The 20801-nt window shown below is 43.1% G+C and overlaps 1 protein-coding gene across 4 annotated transcripts in view; it reads right to left on the bottom strand.

The window, feature by feature from the left end:
• Positions 1-935: 935 nt before the first annotated feature.
• slit1a (slit homolog 1a (Drosophila)) overlaps positions 936-20801 on the bottom strand; it is an 86620-nt gene continuing 66754 nt past the window's right edge. The window contains exons 15-37 of one of the 4 annotated variants that reach the window (XM_039783210.1): positions 20124-20147; positions 17049-17193; positions 16850-16924; positions 16611-16754; positions 16353-16496; positions 16093-16259; positions 15186-15321; positions 13250-13318; positions 13096-13167; positions 12912-12983; positions 8995-9066; positions 7688-7851; positions 7460-7584; positions 7255-7352; positions 7018-7157; positions 6562-6655; positions 6303-6440; positions 5987-6215; positions 5158-5288; positions 4848-5041; positions 3645-3933; positions 3065-3276; positions 936-2473 (exon numbers count right to left, since the gene is read on the bottom strand). In XM_039783210.1, coding sequence (XP_039639144.1) covers positions 2235-2473; positions 3065-3276; positions 3645-3933; positions 4848-5041; positions 5158-5288; positions 5987-6215; positions 6303-6440; positions 6562-6655; positions 7018-7157; positions 7255-7352; positions 7460-7584; positions 7688-7851; positions 8995-9066; positions 12912-12983; positions 13096-13167; positions 13250-13318; positions 15186-15321; positions 16093-16259; positions 16353-16496; positions 16611-16754; positions 16850-16924; positions 17049-17193; positions 20124-20147 — 3173 coding nt within the window. In that variant the 3' untranslated portion in view covers positions 936-2234. The remainder of the gene's footprint in view (positions 2474-3064; positions 3277-3644; positions 3934-4847; positions 5042-5157; positions 5289-5986; positions 6216-6302; positions 6441-6561; positions 6656-7017; positions 7158-7254; positions 7353-7459; positions 7585-7687; positions 7852-8994; positions 9067-12911; positions 12984-13095; positions 13168-13249; positions 13319-15185; positions 15322-16092; positions 16260-16352; positions 16497-16610; positions 16755-16849; positions 16925-17048; positions 17194-20123; positions 20148-20801) is intronic. The other 3 variants (XM_039783212.1, XM_039783213.1, XM_039783211.1) reach the window with 3 other exon arrangements.

Here is a 20801-nt window from a genome sequence, read left to right on the forward strand (position 1 = left end):
GCCAGTCAGAACTGACAGACATTGAAATGTCCAGACCTTTCTCATTTGTGATCTGTCAGTAGTAGGCATGTAATGCTTCACACAGTTGCCTATTCAGACAGATCTGGGATGATATACCTTAAAATTATCATTATCCACAGAAGCAACTTCATCCTATTTATTCTGGCTTGACAGCAGCTTATGATCAGTTGAGCTTGACTACTTTAACTCTGTTGAACTAAAAAACACCTCCATGGCAAACATCTCTCAAATTAAAATGATAGAAATACAACCCAACACTTCAACAAAATGAACATGAAAACAATCAGAAGCCTTTAAGTGTGGTATGGTAATTACAAGGTAAATTTGTGAGGGACATATTTTAATCCCAGCTCTGACCTCTCCAGCCCCTGCAGCAAATGAGGAATGTCTGAGCCAGAGAGGAGGAAAACACTGTTGTAACTCGCTATTAAGTGGTTACAAATACCTTACAGATTTTTATGCTATTTTTTTCATTATTTTACCTTTTTTCATCTTTTTGAAATTTTTGAAAATATTTGAAAGTCAGCAATATTTGTCTTTCACTTTCTACAGGAAAACGCCTTTAGATAAAATAAATAAAAACAAGCACAGACTCTCATGAATTAGATGTAATATTCACATGGAAGACAACATATACAATATTAAACATAATTCTAGATCAATACTGCCTCTATACAACAAGGTCAACCAGCTGCTGTATATTTGGCCAATAAATGTAATTAATTACCTTGTTGGAGCAAGTAAGATCAACAAATAAAAACACCTAGGGAACCAACTAAATGCCTTTCCACTAGTCCCAAAGCTTCCAGAAACAGACTTACTCTTTAACATAGAAAAATACTATACCAAAATGAAATACAAATATATATATATTAGAATCTGTTAGGCATTTCTATATAAAGAGTTGTTGGGGAGGGGCTAAAGGAGTTAGGTCACCTCATGAGACGAAATGTAACAAAAATAAAAACAAATCAATATGGGAAATTAGACACAACAAAACAAAAATCAGAAGATGATTCTGCAACCTTTTGTTTTGTAATAACATTTATAATGATATTAAGAAGCTCTACATATTTGTTGGCAAACTCTTCTCCACACATGCAACAGTTTGCACTAGTTTAATACTGCAGGCATCAAGAGGAGCAGGGCTAAAGAGCCTCCTGCTCAAAGGGGGTGGGATTATGCAAATCATCCTGACCCTGAGGCAATGCATGCTGGGGGACTGATAATCACTGGGCACTTCCAGCATCAGATTGGTTTGCTGTATGAACAGAATAGATAGTTGCGCCACACAAGCTCTCTCACTTTTACAAGTGTTAAGACTGTGTAAATGTATGTATGCCATGCGTGTGTGATCATGTACTGCAAAGAGGTGTACGACTGTCGTTTTCAGTGCTGCTACTCAGTGCAGTCTCTATTTGTATGGACTTTCTACATTACGGTACCTCACAGCAAACAACTGTGACGCCAGACCACCTGGCCTCGAAGCCTCGACATCCGCACTGGATTATGTGCCACTCTAACCTTTCTTTGTTCACTTCTACATGTGCATGTGTGGATAGATGACTGGATCCTGGCAGAGAAATTGCTACACCAAACAACAACAACTTTAACCCAAACCATATCCAGCCCAGTCCAGGTAACCCAGCCAAGCTCAACTCAAGATAGCTTTGCCAAGTCAAAAGGTCCAGCTCTCTTCTCATCCCTCTGTTTCTCTCTTTTTGTCTTTATCTGCCTTTCTTCTGCCATTCATAGCCAGGCTGGACCCCACTGTCCTCACTGCCTCCACGAAGTAAAGATGGTAGATGGTGGCTAGGCTGTCAGAGGCCTTACAGATGGATGGGGAATTCACACTGGGTTATTTGGGTTGGAGGGATGCCTCACTCTGAATGCAACACCTTTGAAATCTCTGGACCCCTTGAAACAATGTTGCAGATACAATGGTTCTGTTGCCGTTGTTGTCACTTCTACATTGTTGCTTATGATGTTGGTTTCTCTGTGTTACTGTAGGTCACACACCCTTGAAAGGGGAGGAAATGTCCTATTTTACAAACATTGTTGTCCATAATATTTAGATAGAGGTTTTATATATATTCTTTATACTCTCTCTCTTTCTTTCTTTCCCTTGCTTTCCTCCAGTCCTCTCTCTTCCTTCCTTCCTTTCTTTCTATCTTCTGCTTGGCGGCAGCAGCAGGAAATGTGAGTGAATGGTGCTACATGCAGCCCATGCAGCCGCACTTGATGGTCTTTTCCACTTCCTCGCTGAAGGAGGTTCCATCACTGCATTCAAAGGTGTATTTCCGGCGTTTCATTCGCTGGCTGGCGCAGCAAGCCCCCGTGTCGCAAGCCCCGGTGCACTCCACCCAAGAGACCATGCGTGTCGTCTGGCAGATGGCGTAGCCTCGCTGTACCTGGTAGAAGTCTCGCACAGGTTCCCCTCTGCATTCAGACTCTGGAAAAATGCCCACAGACATTAGTTATTAATTATGAATGGCAATTATTAATCATAACTACTCAATCAGGGTATATGCAGGAATCCTTAAGTTACATTTAATACATTTTAAAACCTTTTTAAGACCCTTTTCATAAATTTTAGGACCTCATCACCACTTACCGATCTATCTAACCGATTACATCAGCGACACTTTAATATGTGTCATAAAACATGTCATAGTATAGTATGCCTTAACAAGGTTTAAATATATAGTATTTCACACAAAAAGTCATAGTGTGCTACAAAATAAAGTCTCTTAAGTACTACTATGTCATAAAAATGTCATAAAAAGTCATAGTATAGTATGTCAGAAAAACATTGAAATAAAAAGTCATACTATAGTATATCATAAACAATGTCATATAACAAGTCATAGTATACTAATCCATATTAAAAGACATAGTATAGTATTCCATAAAATATGTTCTAGTATAGTATGCCACAAAAAATAAAAACAAAATGCAACACCTTGGAAATAGCGTTAAATACCTACTTTTTAGGGGCCTTAATTGACGGTTAGAATTACAGACTGACATAGGGCAAACCAACCTGCGTCACAAAGTTCCCCAGTGTAGCCACTTTCACAGTGACAGTAGGCATCTCCTGTGTCTGAGATCTGGCAGCGGCCGTGTTTGCAGGACAGGCGACGGCAGGGGTTGAACAGCTCCCCATGTTGGTTACACAGGGCACCACGGTAACCCTCCGCACACTCGCAGCGATACGACTGAGTGTCCAGCGGGATGCACTTTCCATGGACACACCTAGTAAGACACAATAACCTTGATCAAATTTCCTGCTCAGTGAATAATTCAATGAAGTTGATGTTTAAGAGCAGTATTATAGATTTGCAGCATTGAAAAAGGTGAAAAAGTGGTGAAAAATACCTATACATTTACTCAAGTACTGTACTTGAGTACCATTTTGAGGGCTTGTACTTTACAGGGGTACGTGATTTCTACTCCACTACATTTCAGAGGGAAACATTTTATTTACATTATGTTATTGTACTGGCACTTTTACTTAAAAAAAATGATTGGATTACTTCTTTCCCCACTGCCTATTGTGTGGGAAGACTGGGCAATTAGATGTTTACTGTGAAATATGAAAGATATCCCTTTTGCTAACATACTTGCTGCCCTGGCAGGGGTTGGTAGCAGGCTGGTCACATTGCGGCCCGCTCCAGCCTGGCTGGCAGTGGCACACTGGTCCCTGGACCCCATCAGGCTGGCAGATGCCATGAACACAGTAGATCTTCTTGCAGGGCTCGCAGCCCGGTACCACGCCAGGCTTCATCTGGGTCTTGGTGAAGTCCTGGAGCTCATTGTTGATGTACAGGTTCTGGATACAGCCATGGAAACTGGAACCGTTCTGGAGCTGCCAGAGACGGAAAGCACCTGAGTGTACACCCACTGGCATGCCTGGAGGAGGAGAGAGAAAAGAATTAAAAGGTGTGAAGATGCACATTCTGGATCACAAACAGACAGCTAACACAGGGGCTGGTATGAGTGTAATGGAGGAAAGTATTTTCAAACATGTATGTCCCAACAGTGCATATACAATCTGCCAAATTAATATATTAGACTATGTCTAATAGATAGATATTTTGCATTTGCACCATAAGACACATCATCCTTGAAACAGATGACAGCAAAAGGCAAAGGGGTATGGGAAAATGTCCCTGTAGTGTTGTATGAATTAAGAACAGTACAGCACAACACAACACAGCACGGAAACAAAGAAAAAAATAAATTCTGAGCCACTCTTGAGCAAACTGTCATGTCAACCCCGACACTGGGGCTGGGATGGCAACAAATGTGAGAACGGCTTTCTTTTGGTATTAATCAGCTACATTTTGAATGTGTCATTTGTGAATGTCAAGAGTGGCTAAATCACATATTGCACAAAATGCAAACAAATCCATGCAAATACAAAACAAATCTGAAGTTAAGACTGTGTCTGGTAGTTCTTATGGTAATCGCTAGAGGGCGTACTTGACACACTGTAAGAAATGTGCTTTAATGACAACAGATGTATTGGACTATACAGTGGTGTTTTGTATGTTCACTATAGGTAAGGTCATTTTTGTTAGTCATGTTTTATATGTTGATTGTGAGATATATGCATATTTATCTATTGTAAATTAATGTGTGGCCCCTAGCAGACACAGCCATGACTAAAGGTGGGGATGGTGTGAGTGGAGGATATGGTTTGGTTTGGGTGGAGGTAGGACAGGGTTGAAGGGTTGCTTGGTTGAGGGGAGGGGTTGGTTGCGGTGGTGACGAAGCAAGGGGGGAGGGGTGGTGATTGACAGTAGTGTAGTAGTTAAGAGTGCCTGCAGAGGAGGGAGGTGTGTTCTGGAGAGGGCCCCTACCCCCCACGTATAGTGGAGCCTCCCCGTTGAGGGGCCGCACCGCCCCAAAGCTGTCCATTGTGGTAGGGAGGCCCCCGTCAATGGACAGGTTCACCATCTGGTCAAAGGTCACTAGCTCCACTGTGTGGAACTGGCCATCGTTGATAGTCTCAGTACTGGCAAAGGAACACAGATTGGACATAAGACTTGATAAAAAATACAAATGCCAACTTTTCATCATGAATCAGCTGATTCAGTGACAGTAAACATCAGCCTTTCAAAGGCCACTGACCTGTAGATGGCATGTCCTGGTTGGCTGCCGGGGTCATAGCTGACCTTGACATGACCTTGGTAGAGCTCCACTGCAATATGATCATTGTCTCCATTGTACAGCAGGATACCATTATCCTCAGCTGTTGACACCTATGGAGGGAAAATGTTTGCATTGTTTGAATTATTCAGGTTTCACAAAGGTAGCCTGGTCCTACCAGACTCTCGTACATTTAATTTGTACAGAGAGTCTGGCCACTCTCCAATGACAAGTGTTAACTTCCTTGAAGGCGGGTACTCTGTTGAAGTTTAAAACTATTGGATCTGCCCAGAGCCACTCTGGATCTGCCATAACCAATCACTAACTTGGTTGTGATGTCAGCTTAGCAACGCTAACGTTCGCCTTAGCTAACTCCTTCCCCACTAACGGAGCAGGCTGGAAAATTGAACTTTTCCCGAACCCCGTGGGGAGGAACAACATCATGGCCACCAACAAAACTCAGCAAAGATTGTTCTTGCTCGGGCTTTAACTTCTGGATATTCGGCAGCGTTGCCACAAAGGACAGAATGGCTTCGCTCGCATCTTTCTCCGCCACCATTACGGAACTACAACTCAAACTAGCACACGACCTCAATATCATCATTCTCAGCCACTCCCTCTGTTCGCTGATTGGACCAGTAAAGATTTGGCCGGAGAAAACACACGAATATACCGCAAACCCAGACAGCGTACTGAAGGAAAATGAAAATTGAGCGGAAGTACGTAGGAGGGCAGAGCCAGGCTATCACAAAGGCAGCATCAGCACAGAAATCATAGTAATGTTTACACATTAAACACACTCTGTGGATACCTGTAAGGTGATGTTAGCTTGTGGCCAGTTCTTGAGGTCAGAGAGCAGCAGGTAGGAGTCTCTGTCAATGAAGTTGACGCTGACCAGCTTCTCGCACCGTGGCCCCCCAAACTCTGGAGGACACTGGCAGAGAGCACGCCCGCCTCGCTCCACACATGGGGCGTTGTTCTGGCAGTCGGCCAGCTCGCACAGGGATAGTGCAGATGGGGGAACCTCACACAACTGACCACTATACACGGAAAGAGAGGAAGGATGATGTTAGTGAAGCAGATTAAACTATTTAGCCAAAATAAAATAAAATGTGTGCTCTTCTCACTTGTATCCTTCAGGACAGACGCAAGAGTATCCATTTAGCTCATCCACACACTGAGCTCCATTCTGACAACGATGCTCCTCACAGTCATTATAGTCTAAACTGCAGTCATCACCAACATAACCAGGAGAGCACACACACCTGCAAAACAAAATACTCAATCAAATTGAATCAAAAGACAAAGCTACGTCCTTGTCTACTTTTCAATATATGGCGTCATTATTTTTTGCTGTATCTGATGTTGCTGGCAGGAAACACTTACTTTGGTCCAGCGGAGGTGATGAGGCAGGTAGACTGATATTGGCAGGGGCTCCGTCCTGGGGCGCACACATCCTCCATTTCTTCGCACATCTCCCCTACATAGAAACAAGTATTTACAAAAGTATGAACTGTTATCCAACACAAAACATGAACCATCCTGCTAAAAACAACAAAACAAGAAAGTCAGTAATAGTCCAGTACAGTAATTTATTTTTACAGCATGATGTATTTAATTTGTATTTATTTTTTTATCCCAGATATATAATCAAGACAAGCACTATTTGCATTTAGGGATATTTATCTTGAATTTCTTAATTTTTTTGAGCTTTAGATTTCAAGAAATGTTTTGTTTCATACCACATTTCTCTAGATAGTAAATATGTTGCTTTTTTGTACAAGGGGATTTTTTGTTCCAATAGAGTTGCTTCTTTAGTCATACTAAAATGCATGCACTAACCTGTGTAGTAGGGGGGACAAAAACAAGTGTAGTTGTTGACACCATCGAGGCAGGTTGCTCCGTTCTCACAGTTGTTGTCCTCGCAGTCTTCAATGTTAGTTTGGCAAGTGGGGCCCTCAAAGCCCAGTGGACATGTGCAACTGTGAAAAACGTACACACTTGTTATGTCAAGTTCCTTGTGGGATAAATACAATTTCATTCCTTTGTTGCACTGATTTCAAAGCTCTCCTTCCTCACCTGTATTCTCCCTCCTCATCCTCATTCACTTGGCAGGTTCCTCCATTGGCACATGGGTTACTCACACAAGCATTCAGAGCAGTCTCACAGTTCTTGCCCTGAGACAGAGATAATGTTCTTCATTTTTTTGCTGTAAATTATGCATACTTCAAGACCTGCAACACATCGAGGATATTCACAGTTGGTAGCATTGTAAAGCTCTGACCTTAAATCCTGGAGGGCAGCTACACCTGTAGATCTCCACCATGTCGCTGTGACAGATGCCTTGGTTCAGACAGGGACTGGACAGACAGGGGTTACACTTGGCCAGCACTGTAGTGTCCACATCACCTGAGAAAATGCCAGACCGATAACAATGAATTGCATGTAGATACCTGGTAAATAATAGTGCTGCTGCTTACATTATATTTCAGTGTCCAACTCTATAACTCACCTGTACATTCAAACTTCTTAGCAGGTGTGGTGAGAAGCAGTTTGCCCTCCATGCCCTGCGGTCCAGCACAACGAGCGATGCCAGGCTCTTTGTAGCTAGTCTTCACCCAGTCAGATAGCCAGCGCATGTGACAGTCACAGTGCAAGGGGTTGGCACCAATTGCCCTTATAAAGCAAAGGAAATAAATGTTTCAATGGTTTGATAATGTAGGATGGCTGTGTTATACTTTTCAGCCTCATTTAGTTCAGTAAGCAATTCTGTCTGTCACTGTAATACACTCTATCGACAGCAGGTGTCTCTACGCCCTTACGTAAAACAATCTAACTCAACTTTGTGTACTATACAAATAAAACACTGCATCTTAAATAATAAAGCAGATTTAAAGTTTAATGTCCAATGCCAATTTGTGCCATACATCATCTGGAGGAAAACTTCTCAATTATAGGCAAAGGTGCGAACAGAAGGCACTCTTAACCACTTCTGTCATGGTGGTCGTGAATCAATGCCGCTCTGTCCTCCCGCTGGATGCACAAACACTCCTGAATCGATGCTGTTCCATTACGGTGGAACACAGGCTCATCTTTCAGACCGGGCCAATAGCTGACACCTGACATCTGCTAACATGAGAGCAACTTGACTGTGACTGTGGATCAATGGCTGCCCTCCAACCCTCCCTTTGCCCAGTTTTCATGCAGCCTTGACTTAGTTTAGTTATCTCTATCCTCCCTTCTTCCTCTCCAACTCTGACACTGATAGTTCTATTGATCAGTGACTGTCAAGGGATGATGTGAATATCTAGGCTGAATGGCAGAGGGCACACTGCAAAGATACTTCTGTGTAGTGTTACCCATGTCCACGAGTACATGCACAACCACACAGCAGCTACACACCACACTCAAAATTACAGACGTAAATAAACAAACACTAAAATCCACAGACCATCTGTGTGTGTGTGTGTGTGTGTGTTTCAGAGATGTCACAGGGAGATGAGACAGTACAGGGGTCTGTGTGTTGCTTTAACCACAGGATTGCGGCTGATTAAGGGAGGGCTTGGCTCATGCGAAGCCCACCAAAGAGGACTACAGACAGGCCACTGTGAGCCACGCACCACGTCTGTCTGACCAGACCTCCTCTGTGCCTGAAAGTGTGTGTGTGTGTGTGTGTGTGTGTGTGTGTGTGTGTGTGTGTGTGTGTGTGTGTGTGTACGTGTGTCTGTATGTAGACTTCACAAACTCAGTGGTAAGTGCAGACAGTACCACATAGGCTGCCATTGGGCCATACAGTTGTGTGTGGGTGTTACTACTTACAAGTGGGAAAGTGAGGCCACATCGTTGAAGATGCCATCAGGAAGCTCTGAGATTTCATTGCCATGGAGGGACCTGAGGGGGCGATGGAGAAAGAAAAAAAGAACAAATTTATGAACATGTTTCGTTATAGGAAAAAAATGTGCTTTCCATTGTACTATAAGAGCTGAAAGGATTTGATGATTCGTTGATTGACAGAAATTAAACTATTTTGATGATCAATTAATCACTTGAGTCACATTTAAAGCAAAAAACATTAGCTCATTACAGCTTCTCAAATGTGAAGATTTGCTGATTTTCTTAGTCTTCTATGATCGAATAATGAATATCTTTACTCAAACAAAACAAGCTATTTGAAAATGTCATCTCGGGAAAATGTCATGGTAGAGAATGTGATCGGCATTATACACAATTTTCTGAGATTTTTTTTGAAAAATAGGATGAATCAAGAATAACTGGCATAATAAATAAATGTTACAGTCCTACATAATATACTTATTTATTTTAGTGTTGGGTTGGGTTGTAGTATTGGGTATGTATTTCTGGTTGAGCCTTGTGCAGCATGCAAAGATGTGAGGCTGTGAAGTCTGTAAAAGACTGGTGTCAAGTTTCTATGTGCGTCTGGCTGGCAGGGCCAACTCCCCCCTCCCTCTGTACCATATGCAGGACATTGAAAAACATTAGTGTAATTGTGTGTGTGCAGATTGACAGGTATATTTATGTGCTTGCATATTTGGGAACATGCATGTATATTAATGTTTTTGTCCATTTACACTATATTGTATATACTGTTATTTTCCTTGATGTTCTCTGACTATCTAGGGTGACAAGCCAACATGGCTTAATGGCTAGATGACTGATGGCTGCTGTAATCTGCAGGGTCATTACCACCTCCAACCCTCAGCTGACCGCATGCTAATGTTACCACAGCTCAGTCTGCAGCCCCAATACATGACACGTCTGCTCTGTATGCCTGCATGATGAGAACAGATGTATAAACAGTCTTTGAAACCTTACTTCCTTCTTTGTTTGATCTGTGAATTACCACTAAACTGAGGACGAGCCAGGGAAAAGGATACAGAGAGCAAAGCTGGTCAATGTAAGGATGCATAGCCGTGCTCAAGTATGAAAGGGAAAATATACAATGTTACCATCTGAGACAACAACTTAATTGGCCTGTGTGCAGGGGAGAATGCTTATTAGTGTAGAGTGAGTAGTTGGGTTGTGGTAGTCGGAGTTAGGATACTGAGGGCATGAAGCCAGCAGCAGCGTGCCAGCTCGGCAGAGATCTCATGGGAGAAAGGAGCCAGGGAGTCTCCAGGAAGAAACCTGATCCGCTCTCCTGCTAACATTCTCTCTGTCTGTCTCTGTGTCTTTTTTACTTTTCTTTTCTACAGCTGTATATCATTACATCACTCCATCTTACCTATGTCAACATATCTCTAGCCTGGCACAATTCTTAGAATGGAATTGCATTTTATGTTTCTGGACAGGCAAAATGATGGTTTATGACTAAAAAGAAGTTCTTTGCACAGGCTGTCCAACTGAACATGTTCAAAATGCTCAAACAGGCTTGTTTACCTGCAACCAGTTAATAATATTTTTGTGATTCTGTGAGTCCTGAGCTACATTTTTATCATGTGATACAGGCATTTACCCACAGCAATGCAACTAACAGATGCAAGTGCAGTTTGAGAATATGTCTGGTTGGTGTCATTTGTTGCAGGCTTTTACTTTCTTTTCTGTTCTTTTCATTTATCACCCTCTGTTTATATCACTTTCTTTTCTCACAGCTTCCCACCCAGGTCTTGGTGAGCCACGCCCTAGCCCTGTCTCAGCTCACTCACCTCACACCTAATACCCAGCAGGCCAATTAGCAGCTTATTAATCTGCAGCTCAAACCACAAGAATCACACACACACACACACACACACACACACACACACACACACACACACACACACACACACACACACACACACACACACACACACACACACACACACATATGTACACTTGCACCAAACCACACCACGCCTATGCCAGGCTCAGACCCCTGGTCTGTTTGAAGCCCTGAGCGTTAATGATTCTTCTCCTCTTTACTGCTCTGTAAAGCCAAAGGTGCAGCTGTATAAAGGCTTTTGCACCTCAGTGTGTGTGAGTGTGTCCCGTTCGTAGCCGGCTTTGGCATCTCACTGTGGTTTTCTATGAAGCTTCCAACTCTGAACTTTTAACTCGTTTAAACTATTAAATGGAGCTCATTGTCGCTTCAGTTTTGTTGCACCCACGCAGCCTTGCTTAGTAAAAAAAAAAAAAAAAGCCATGGCACCAATTGGCATTTAATGGGAGGCTTATGATTGATCACCCCAGCAGTAAAGACATCAAAGTTTTCTGCTTCATTTGGACTCCCTTCTGACTGAGACAATAAGGTAGTCCAGACAGTCTGTGCGTATGTGTGTGTGTTTCTGAGCTTGTATATAGTTCTAAGCCTGTGTGGTGTGTGTGGGGCGTGTGGTGTTGGGGGGAGCGCCTCACATGGCGTCTAGCACACTTGCAATATTTTAAAAGTAAAGGTGGCGTGAGTGAGTAAGAGCAGAAGTAACGGACGCAGCTTCATTAGAGATCAAAGCGACGCGCCCGGGCTAGCAAGGAGTCATCAGCTAATGATGACCGAGTTTCACTCTCATTCCACGCTAAAAGGGCTCTTACGCTTTGTGCCTCGTAATGATTGGGACTTTAGTCGAATCCCGCCGTTAAAAGAGGCTTTGTTGAAGCTTTGTTGTCAGTAGTAAAAAGTGTGCCTGCTATGAGCACACATGGAAGGCCGATAAGTCTACTCCCACACACATACTAACGGGCACCCAGCCAGTAGATGACAAACATATAAGCTATGCATACAGGCGTGTGTACACACACACACACACACACACACACACACACACACAACACACACACACGCATACATAATCTCATAAGGAGTGCTGCTGGGCCTGGTCTCTGTTTCTCCTTCGCAGAACTAAACTGTTCATTTGAGTTAAAGTGTGAGGCATCCAGCTGCTGTATCTTTGGATGCAGGTCCAAAGATTGGTTTTGGTTTCGTCATTTATCTGTCGAACGTATTTACATTCTACATCTCAGTTATTTAGCAGACCGATTCAACCACGGGGAGCCCATGGTCACTGAGAGTGCACAATCAAAGACTTCATAACTTCACAAAAGCCCGGAGGCAGAGTCAAAACCATTACGGTTAGCGGGGCAAAACATTCGCTGGTAATCAGTGTCAAAGTGATTTTGTACAGTAGGTTTTGGGGACTCGTGTTTGGCCCTGACGGTGAGGCGGTGATGAGCTTGGGGCGTTTAGAGGTGAACAGGCAGACTGGGAAGATGCCTGAAGATGAGGTGTGTGCAGGAGAAGAAGCTGGAACAACACTGCCACTGCCAATATGGCTGCCATTTAAACAGAGAAACTAGGTCGGAGGTTGTGTGTATGTGTGTGTGTGTGTGTGTGTGTGTGTGTGGGGTGGGGGGTTCATAAGCTGTCATAAGCGTTTAGACTGTGTTTCAGTGCACTGGAGTCAATCAAAGATTCTCAGCATCTGCTGCACCGCCTCTGTAGTCAGTGCAAGCTGCAAAAATATCCTCCTTAATAACTCATTTAGTCTGAAAGTGAGTCTTATCTTGTTTCAGTACTTGTCTTTCAAAATAACTTCAACTGCCTCAAATGAAGATGCTGTTCTAAGCATTGGCTATGTGACAACAAAGAAACAGTTCAAACATTTGATTTGCATCAAATCTCTCTAATAGCAAGATACATAATGTATTAAAAATAGGATTTTAACCTAATCTTAACCCTAGTCCGATACATTAAAATGAACACACACATATGTCTGCATGCGTTTAAAATATTAAAATAAACTCACAGCAGTCTGAGAGAGTGAAGTCCACTGAAGGCCATTTTGGGGATACAACGCAGGGAGTTGTAGCTCAGGATTCTGCAATGTAAAAATAATTACATATGCATGTATGTAAAATCCATCTGTTTCCATCCTACTGTCAGCACCGGAATGAAATACTAGCTCTTGGCTGAGGCTGGTCAGGACTTACAGAGTGGTAAGTTGGCTCATGTTAGCGAAGGATGAGTTGGTCAGGGAGTTGATCTTGTTGTTGCTCAGGTCTCTGCAAGTAAAATTTAAAAGGCATATGCTTACTATATTGATCTGCACAATGAGACAGAGGAGGCAGACAGACAAGTACTTACACCAGCTGTAGGTATTTGAAGGTAGACAGTTCCTTTGGTACAACACTGAACTGGTTTCCATCCAGGTACCTGAACAAAATGACACACAGTTAAGTAAAGAGTCAGTGGCAGAAAATGATCCATTCAGACCAAAATATGATATAAATCCTGAAAATATTATATTTTCACAATAAATCTGAGATTGCTGCTGAGAAAGACTGTATGATAGAGCTCCAAAACAGCTACAATGTCGACATTGTTATAAGATAGAAAAAGAAAAAATAATAAAAGGGAGAACTAAAAGTCTAAAATGAGTCTAGAAAAGTCAATATATATTCTTTCACTCACATTCTAAAAAGTTAAATTGTCCTCTAATTTCAAGATGAAAAGTACTTATTGAGGGGTTGCCAAACTCTATCAAGGCAGCATTGAATTATAGTAACGGAGGGTGCCTTATCTTATATTATATATAAACTGGTGTTAAAAGTTGATTTAATTCTACATTTGGACATTTTATTCTGCTTTTTGTGAGCAGATTAGTTACACCTTGTGAACTGGTTAGGTAGTTATTGCAGGACATCACACTTTTTACACAGAACATGTTTTTTTCAATTTGATCTAATGTCACACCAAACAGCAGATTGTTTTGTCTTTCAATTACTTTTTTTCAGATGTTTTTAATTAACATTGTGTCTCATGTCTGGAAGTAAGGCTAAGCCTCCTGTATAAGTATTCTGATTCCAGACACATATTGGGTTATATTTAATACTGGGACAGAATAGCTGGGAAAGACGGCAGACTTATTACATTCAGTGACGTTTTTGTGAATTTTCTATTTAGCAGTATTTCCTGAATGTGACCCAGCAGCACACCACTTTTTGAAGTGACAGAGGTACAAACGCTTGAGTGTGTGTTAACATACTCCACCACAGTTGACATCATGCCTACAGGGATGCAACCACCCTGTTGACTGCCAACACAAAGTACTACCAGAGGGCTGTCACCCTGATAAATGAAAGATTTAGAGTCCTAGTCCCTCTGAGTGGAGCTGCAGGGGCTTTTTCCTGCTATTGTTGTTGACTGTACTCTATGCGGGAAGGGCTGGGGGGGGGTTGCTTTTTAGTTAGGGGGGCCCTTAGGTTCAGAAGTAATGATAGGTAATGACGGTGCAGAGGACACTTAGGATAATGATGGAGTAGCAAACTCTCCAGATGACTAGATGAAAGCCCAGAACAGAGGGGCACACCTGGTCACACCTGCTGGGACAATGACCGGCCTTAAGGCTTTCACAGCGAGTGTGTGTGTGTGTTTATGTGTGTGTGTCTTAGTCTGAACCACTTGAAGCAGTATTGGAAAGTTCCAGACCTATTCCATTCCCTCCCCTTTCCATTGAAAACTGCTCATTAAAATGTCCTCTTGCTCCCCTATGCTCCTGTGGACAGGCTTTTGGCCCTCCCACAAATATGCGCACACACACACACACACATACACACCACACATACACACACACACACACACACACACACACACACACACACACACACACACACACACACACACACACACACACACACACACACACACACACACACACACACACACACACACACACACACACAAACTGATCCTTGGCTCTGAGTGTGAGAGTGACATCAGTGCTAGCCCTGAGGGCTGCAGGGAACACTGAAGAAGAATGTCTGAGAGAATAACTGCAGGGTTTATTGACTCCTTTCCCATTCTTCAAATGATGAGATCTGTTTTCTTTGCCACCACTGTTTTCACTAACTCTCATCTCTTTTATACCTCCTAAGCTCCTTTCTACCTTACAGTATATCATCTCCTTTGGATTCCTTTCCAGACCTGCCTCCATCAATACCAGACAAAGAAAGAATAATACCTGGAACTCAAACTGATAAGATACACATGCAATTAGAATAATTAATTCCAAGGAACTCACAGTTCAGTCACGTTTCTGGGAATGCCTTTGGGCAGCGTGTGGAGGTGCTTGTTACTGCAGCGCACCACAGTCTCCAGGCAAGTACATTCACTGGGACACTGGGGTCTGGGCACACAGCTTGACACCTCTTCTTGGCCTGGGAAAAAACCAAGGAGATAGAGGGAGTCAGATACCAGAGAGGAATAGAAAGGAGTAATGACCAAGAGGCTAGGGAAGACATGGAGGACAGCCAAAAGAATAGCTGTCGTCCCTGGCAAAAAAAACAGTAGAAAGAGTAGAAAGACAAAGGGAACCTAAAGGCAAGACAGTGCCAAAACAGCACAATCATTCAAGCTGATGGTGAGGCATTAAGACAATGAAAAAAGAGGAAGTGACAATTGTGAAAGTAAAATAAGACAGAGAGAGAGGAGCCTCACTAATGTAATATCGACCAGCAAGAGCAAAGAGTGGAAGCTGCCTGAAGCCAAAAGACAAGTCTAACATTCATTCAGGTGCAAATAGGCTGACTGGTCAATAAGGCAAACAGCTCAATAGCTCCACTCAGCCCGGCATCGACCAGCAGCTTAGGAACTGCTGAGTAGCAATCTATTCCGTAAACAAAAGAGTCGCACAATAGCGGTCATTATTTAAGATGATCTCAGACACTTTAAGCAGCTCTTGTTCATAATGTATTGTGGAGCAGAGTGCAACGTTAAAATCTTCATCAGTCAGACCCAGACAGATAAGTTTCACACATAGTGGAGGTCATCTGCTATATTGGAGATGTGTATCTTCTTTCAAAGAGCCAGATTACTTCATTTAAAATGGAGAAGCTGCAACAAAAGTTCAGAGATGGTCTAAATAAGGACAAACAGAATGAGACTCAAATCATGGCAGGCAGTTGGTTGTGTGTCTTGGCACCACCTACCCTCCTCACAGCGGAAGTCAGGCAGAGCCACATCCTGCAGAGGGATCTCCTTCAGAAAGGCAGGACGCTGGCAGCGAGGATTACCGGTCACAATCTTCCTACTCCTCAGCCAATCGCCGAGCCAGGCCAACCGGCAGTCACAGTTGAAGGAGTTGGCCAAAAGGTTACTGGGAGAAAGTGAGCGTAAGAGAGATTGTAAAAGCATTGTAACATTAAAATGCACAATTAAAGCTAAGCTTGTGTGTATGCCAGGGTCTCACAGGGTGGAGAGAGTCTGCAGAGTGTCGAAGGCTCCAGGAGTGATTGTGGTCAGCTGGTTGTCATACAGAGACAGCAGGCGGACATTGTGCAGCCCTGTAAAACTGTCATTGTGGACGCAGCTAATCTTATTGTTCCTCAGCATCCTATAAAGAAAAGAAATTAAACACCTTAGCCTAAAGAATCTGAAATATTATCTTACATTTCAGAAATATCAACGTGCCTGAGTGTGTAATTGTATGTGTTTGTGCAGCACTCACAGCATGCGCAGTCCCTCAAGGCCACGGAACATGCCACTTCGGACCGAGTCAATCTGATTGGCTGTGAGGTGAAGCTCATTGACGGATGATGCACCTTCAAATGACCCATCTTCAATCTCTGTGATCTTGTTGTTGCTGAGGTTACTGTGGGCGGAAAAGCATGTCAGAGAAGTAAATTACTATTTAGAGAATGACTGTTGATAGTTAAAGCTAAAAAGTAATATAAAAGTTTTACTTACATTTTCTTCAGCTGGGAAAGGTTTTTAAACACTCCAGTTGCCTCCAGAGCGGTGATCTCATTGTTGTTAAGGCGGCTACAAAGAAAAAAGTTGAAATAGACAACTTAATTCTCATTTCTTTTCATGCTATCTCGGCTCAATTCTGTCTCATATCTTTTCCTGTTAGCAGTGTACAATAGACTTTTTCCTGATTCCTTACAGTTCATAGGTGGATGAAGGGATATGCTCAGGGATCTTGGTGAGCTTTAGGTTGGAGCAGTCCACTACGTTTGACTCACAGCGGCACTTGGGAGGACAAACTGGATCACTGTTACAGGCATTATTCAGACGGGTGTCCTCTGTGCCTGAACAGGAGAAAAATGAAAACACACAAAATGACATCAGCGCTTCCCTATAACAATATATATGTGTCTCACTTTCCCATGATGTTCTTAGTCACGCATCCTCTCCCTCCACAACTGAATGTCAGTAGTTTGTCCTGTTGTGACCTAAAAGGCAGCTTCCCTAACAAATCTTTAACCTTAGGCACGTTCAAGAACATCCTGCAGCTCTCCTACCATTCACAGGAGAGAGACGAACGGGTGAGGCCGAGGGGATGGAAGGGCGGGGAGGAGGGTGAGTCATTTTAGAGAGGTGATAGAGTGGGAGCAGTGGGGTGAAAAGAACTATAGAAGGGTAGATTGAGATAGGGATGCCAAAGAGGATTTGGACTGCCAGCTTTAATGAAGCAGAGCACCCAAGAGAGAGCACAGGAAGCGTGCGTAGACAGGTGAAGGAAAAGGAGAGGAGAGCGTGGAAATAGAAAAAGGAGGGCATGACAGACATAAATGCATGCAAGGAAGAAAAGGATGAGAAAAGTGAAAGGAGACAGATGAGAGAGAAATAAAAGGTGAGTGGCGGAGGTGCAGAGAGACGTCTGTCCTGATGGAGGAAGAGCAAGAATGAGGCAGCATGGGGAGTGTGGGACATTTTCCTGCACCTCCTCTGTCTATGAATAGACATTACGTGCCAAAAAGCGTGCTGCTAGTTACATCATGGCTGCTCAATAATGGAGCAGCGCTGGGAGCCACTTAGAACAGTGTGTGTGTGTGTGTGTGTGTGTGTCTGTGAGTGTGTGTATTGTGTCTCCGTGTCTGTGTATATATGTGCGTGTAGAGCTTATGTGTGTGCATATGTTCCATTTAGATGGAACAGCCCAGCGTTTTCTGTTAGGATATGGTTTTGTGTCCCGCTCGCTTTTTCACATGCTCACATTGGTGCACCTCTCTGCCTGAGGTTTGGAGATGACGTCAGCAGGACGCCGTAGGGCAACCAGACCACAATCCTGAGCAGGAAAACCTCAAACAACCAGGACAAAAATCCTACGGTTGAGTATCAAAAATCTGTCTAAATAAATGGAGCGACATTTGAAACCAGAACCTTAACCCAAACCCTCATCGTTGACTTTATTAGAATACGGTTGAAGAGTTTATTTGCATGAACAGAAATTACTTCCTCTGGCTGCCCCTGCAATGACTTTTTCTGAAGCTGTGTCACTTCTTAGAGTGGCTCAGTGGAAAATGCAGATAGACACAGTAATGCAGGTCATTAAGGAACTTTCCCTCGCTAGGCCAGACAACAGGAAAAGGCATTTCCTGCTACAGGGGAAGCAATGAAAGTACAGCACAGTGCTTTGATCTTGAGGATGTAGAGGAGCCGGGGGAGATTCGTGAGCCTGAGTCATCGTCATCGTCACAAGCGCGTGGTGGGGACACTTTTACTGTCAGCAGATTTAAACGAAACTGGAGAAAACACATAGAAGAGGGATGAGGTTTTTCCTTCTCTGAGGCGCAAAATGACTCATCGCCGGAGTTGAAGTTCTCATAATTCCTTGCAGCTTGGTTCTCATTATCAATTTATTATGGAATTCCCGTACTGTCGGGGATTTTGTGTGTTGAGTGCATGTGTGCGTATCGTGGAGGCTTTTATTGTTATCATTCAGGGAGGGAGAAATTCTCATTAATCACATTTGGCTTTGATCTTACTTCTGCTTACATAGTACTCCCATTTGTTCTCTAAGCCAGTGTAGAGCTTTATCTCAGCTCAGCACACAAAGACACATTAATTTACACACACGCACGCGTGTGCACACGCACACACACACACACACACACACACACACACACACACACACACACACACACACACACACACACACACACACACACACACACACACACACACACACACACACAGAGTTCGACACACATCACTGCTCCTCCTAGTTATTTTCTTGGAAGTGCTCTTGTTAAGAGGTCCGGAAACATCCGCTGATAGGAATCTGGGTCCTCTGGTGGGCTTTATTTTCTTTAGCTTTTACTGATAGAAAGGACACACTTTCCTTCCCCTTCTGTCCTTCTCTCCCTCCCTCCTTTTCTGCCCCTCTTGGTGAGTGACTGTCTGTGCTCATGCCAAAGCAAAGACCCACTTCCTTTGGACTCTATCTGCTGAGACTGTTAGGAAAACAGAGCTGAGGAGAAACAGACGCTCTCACGCGTATATCCCATTAAGATGCACACATTGGTCCAGTCACTCATAGGCCCAATTAGCTGCTCTCATATGTATAAATACCTAAAGAGCCACTCCCACCAGTACACACATTTCAACTGATCTTTCCATACCCAAAGTTTCTTCTGTGCAGATCATTTCCTCTGTAAATCCTACCATCATCCACATTCAAAGTTGATTCCAGTTCATTACAACTTGGGTCTTTCATAGTTTTGGCCATTATTTCAAAAACTTATGGAGGTAAAACCAAAAGTGAGAGCAATGTAACTGTTGGTAATAATCCCTCATTGAGCAGGAAAACTGTGTGGACATTACTACCGCATGTATGGTAGGTCAAAGTTGAACTACAAAATCTGTTTGTATACTGTGATAGCAGTAAACAAGAGGCAGTTTGGATAATAATTTTGCCTCTTTTTTGTTTTCTCTTCCACATAAGTTTGTATAAACTGTTTATTTCCCAGTCTGACTTATGTTTTAGCAACGGTGCCATGGTACCAGCCCTCAGCAATTAACTTGGTAAATAAAATGTAATTATCACCGAAAGAAATGATGGCAAAACTATGAAAATAAGACCCAAGGTGTAATAAACTGCAATTATCCTTTAACCTGTGGGAGATTTTTCCTTAAATGAAGCGTAATGGAAAAATGGTGCTGCTACATGGCTGCAGGTAGACAATTAAAGAAAAGAGGAAGACAATGATAGGTGTGAACATTTACAAGCACTCACCTGGGATGAAGTACTGCTCTTTGGCTGTGATGGAGAAAAGAAAGAGGGACGGATGTCAGTGAGACCAGTCTGGCCTGCATAGCTGTGGTGTCGCTATGCCTCAGAACAGTCATATATAAAGCTTATATATGACGACACATGACTCAACGTATATGACACTTAAACAGAGAAGCCTAGTGCTGTCTCTATGTATGGCAAATGTGTAGGAACTAGTAATGATGTTAAAAGGTGGTAAATATTTGGCTGTTGCTAAGGACGAGTGACTGAGAGAGTAAGAGGGAGACAGTGAGAAAGAAAGAAAAAAGAAAGAAAAGAAGGAAAAAGACAAAAAATGGAAAAGAGAAAAGAAAGAGAAAAAAAACGCTTGGACTCGCTTCTTCAGCAGGTCTAGCCAAACAAATGAGGCTATAAAGAAGTGTGAAACCTCAGCAGTGCAGAGTGCCAGACAGCGTAGCACAGTGCATAAACACAATAGTGGGCAGAGGGTGGAGGGAGTGGGGATGGTGAGTCCCAGCTACAGCAATGCAGAGGAATGAGGGGATGAGGGGGTGTGAAGGAAACCAGAGCCTGGCAGGCAGAGAGTGATGAGCGGGCAAGGGGAGATGGAGGCTGAGATTGGCAGAGGGCAGAGGAATGGTGGGCACGTACAGAAACTCTAGCCCTTATACCAGCCTTAAC

Source organism: Perca fluviatilis, chromosome 19 (assembly GCF_010015445.1).
Source record: "Perca fluviatilis chromosome 19, GENO_Pfluv_1.0, whole genome shotgun sequence".
Lineage (NCBI taxonomy): Eukaryota > Metazoa > Chordata > Actinopteri > Perciformes > Percidae > Perca > Perca fluviatilis.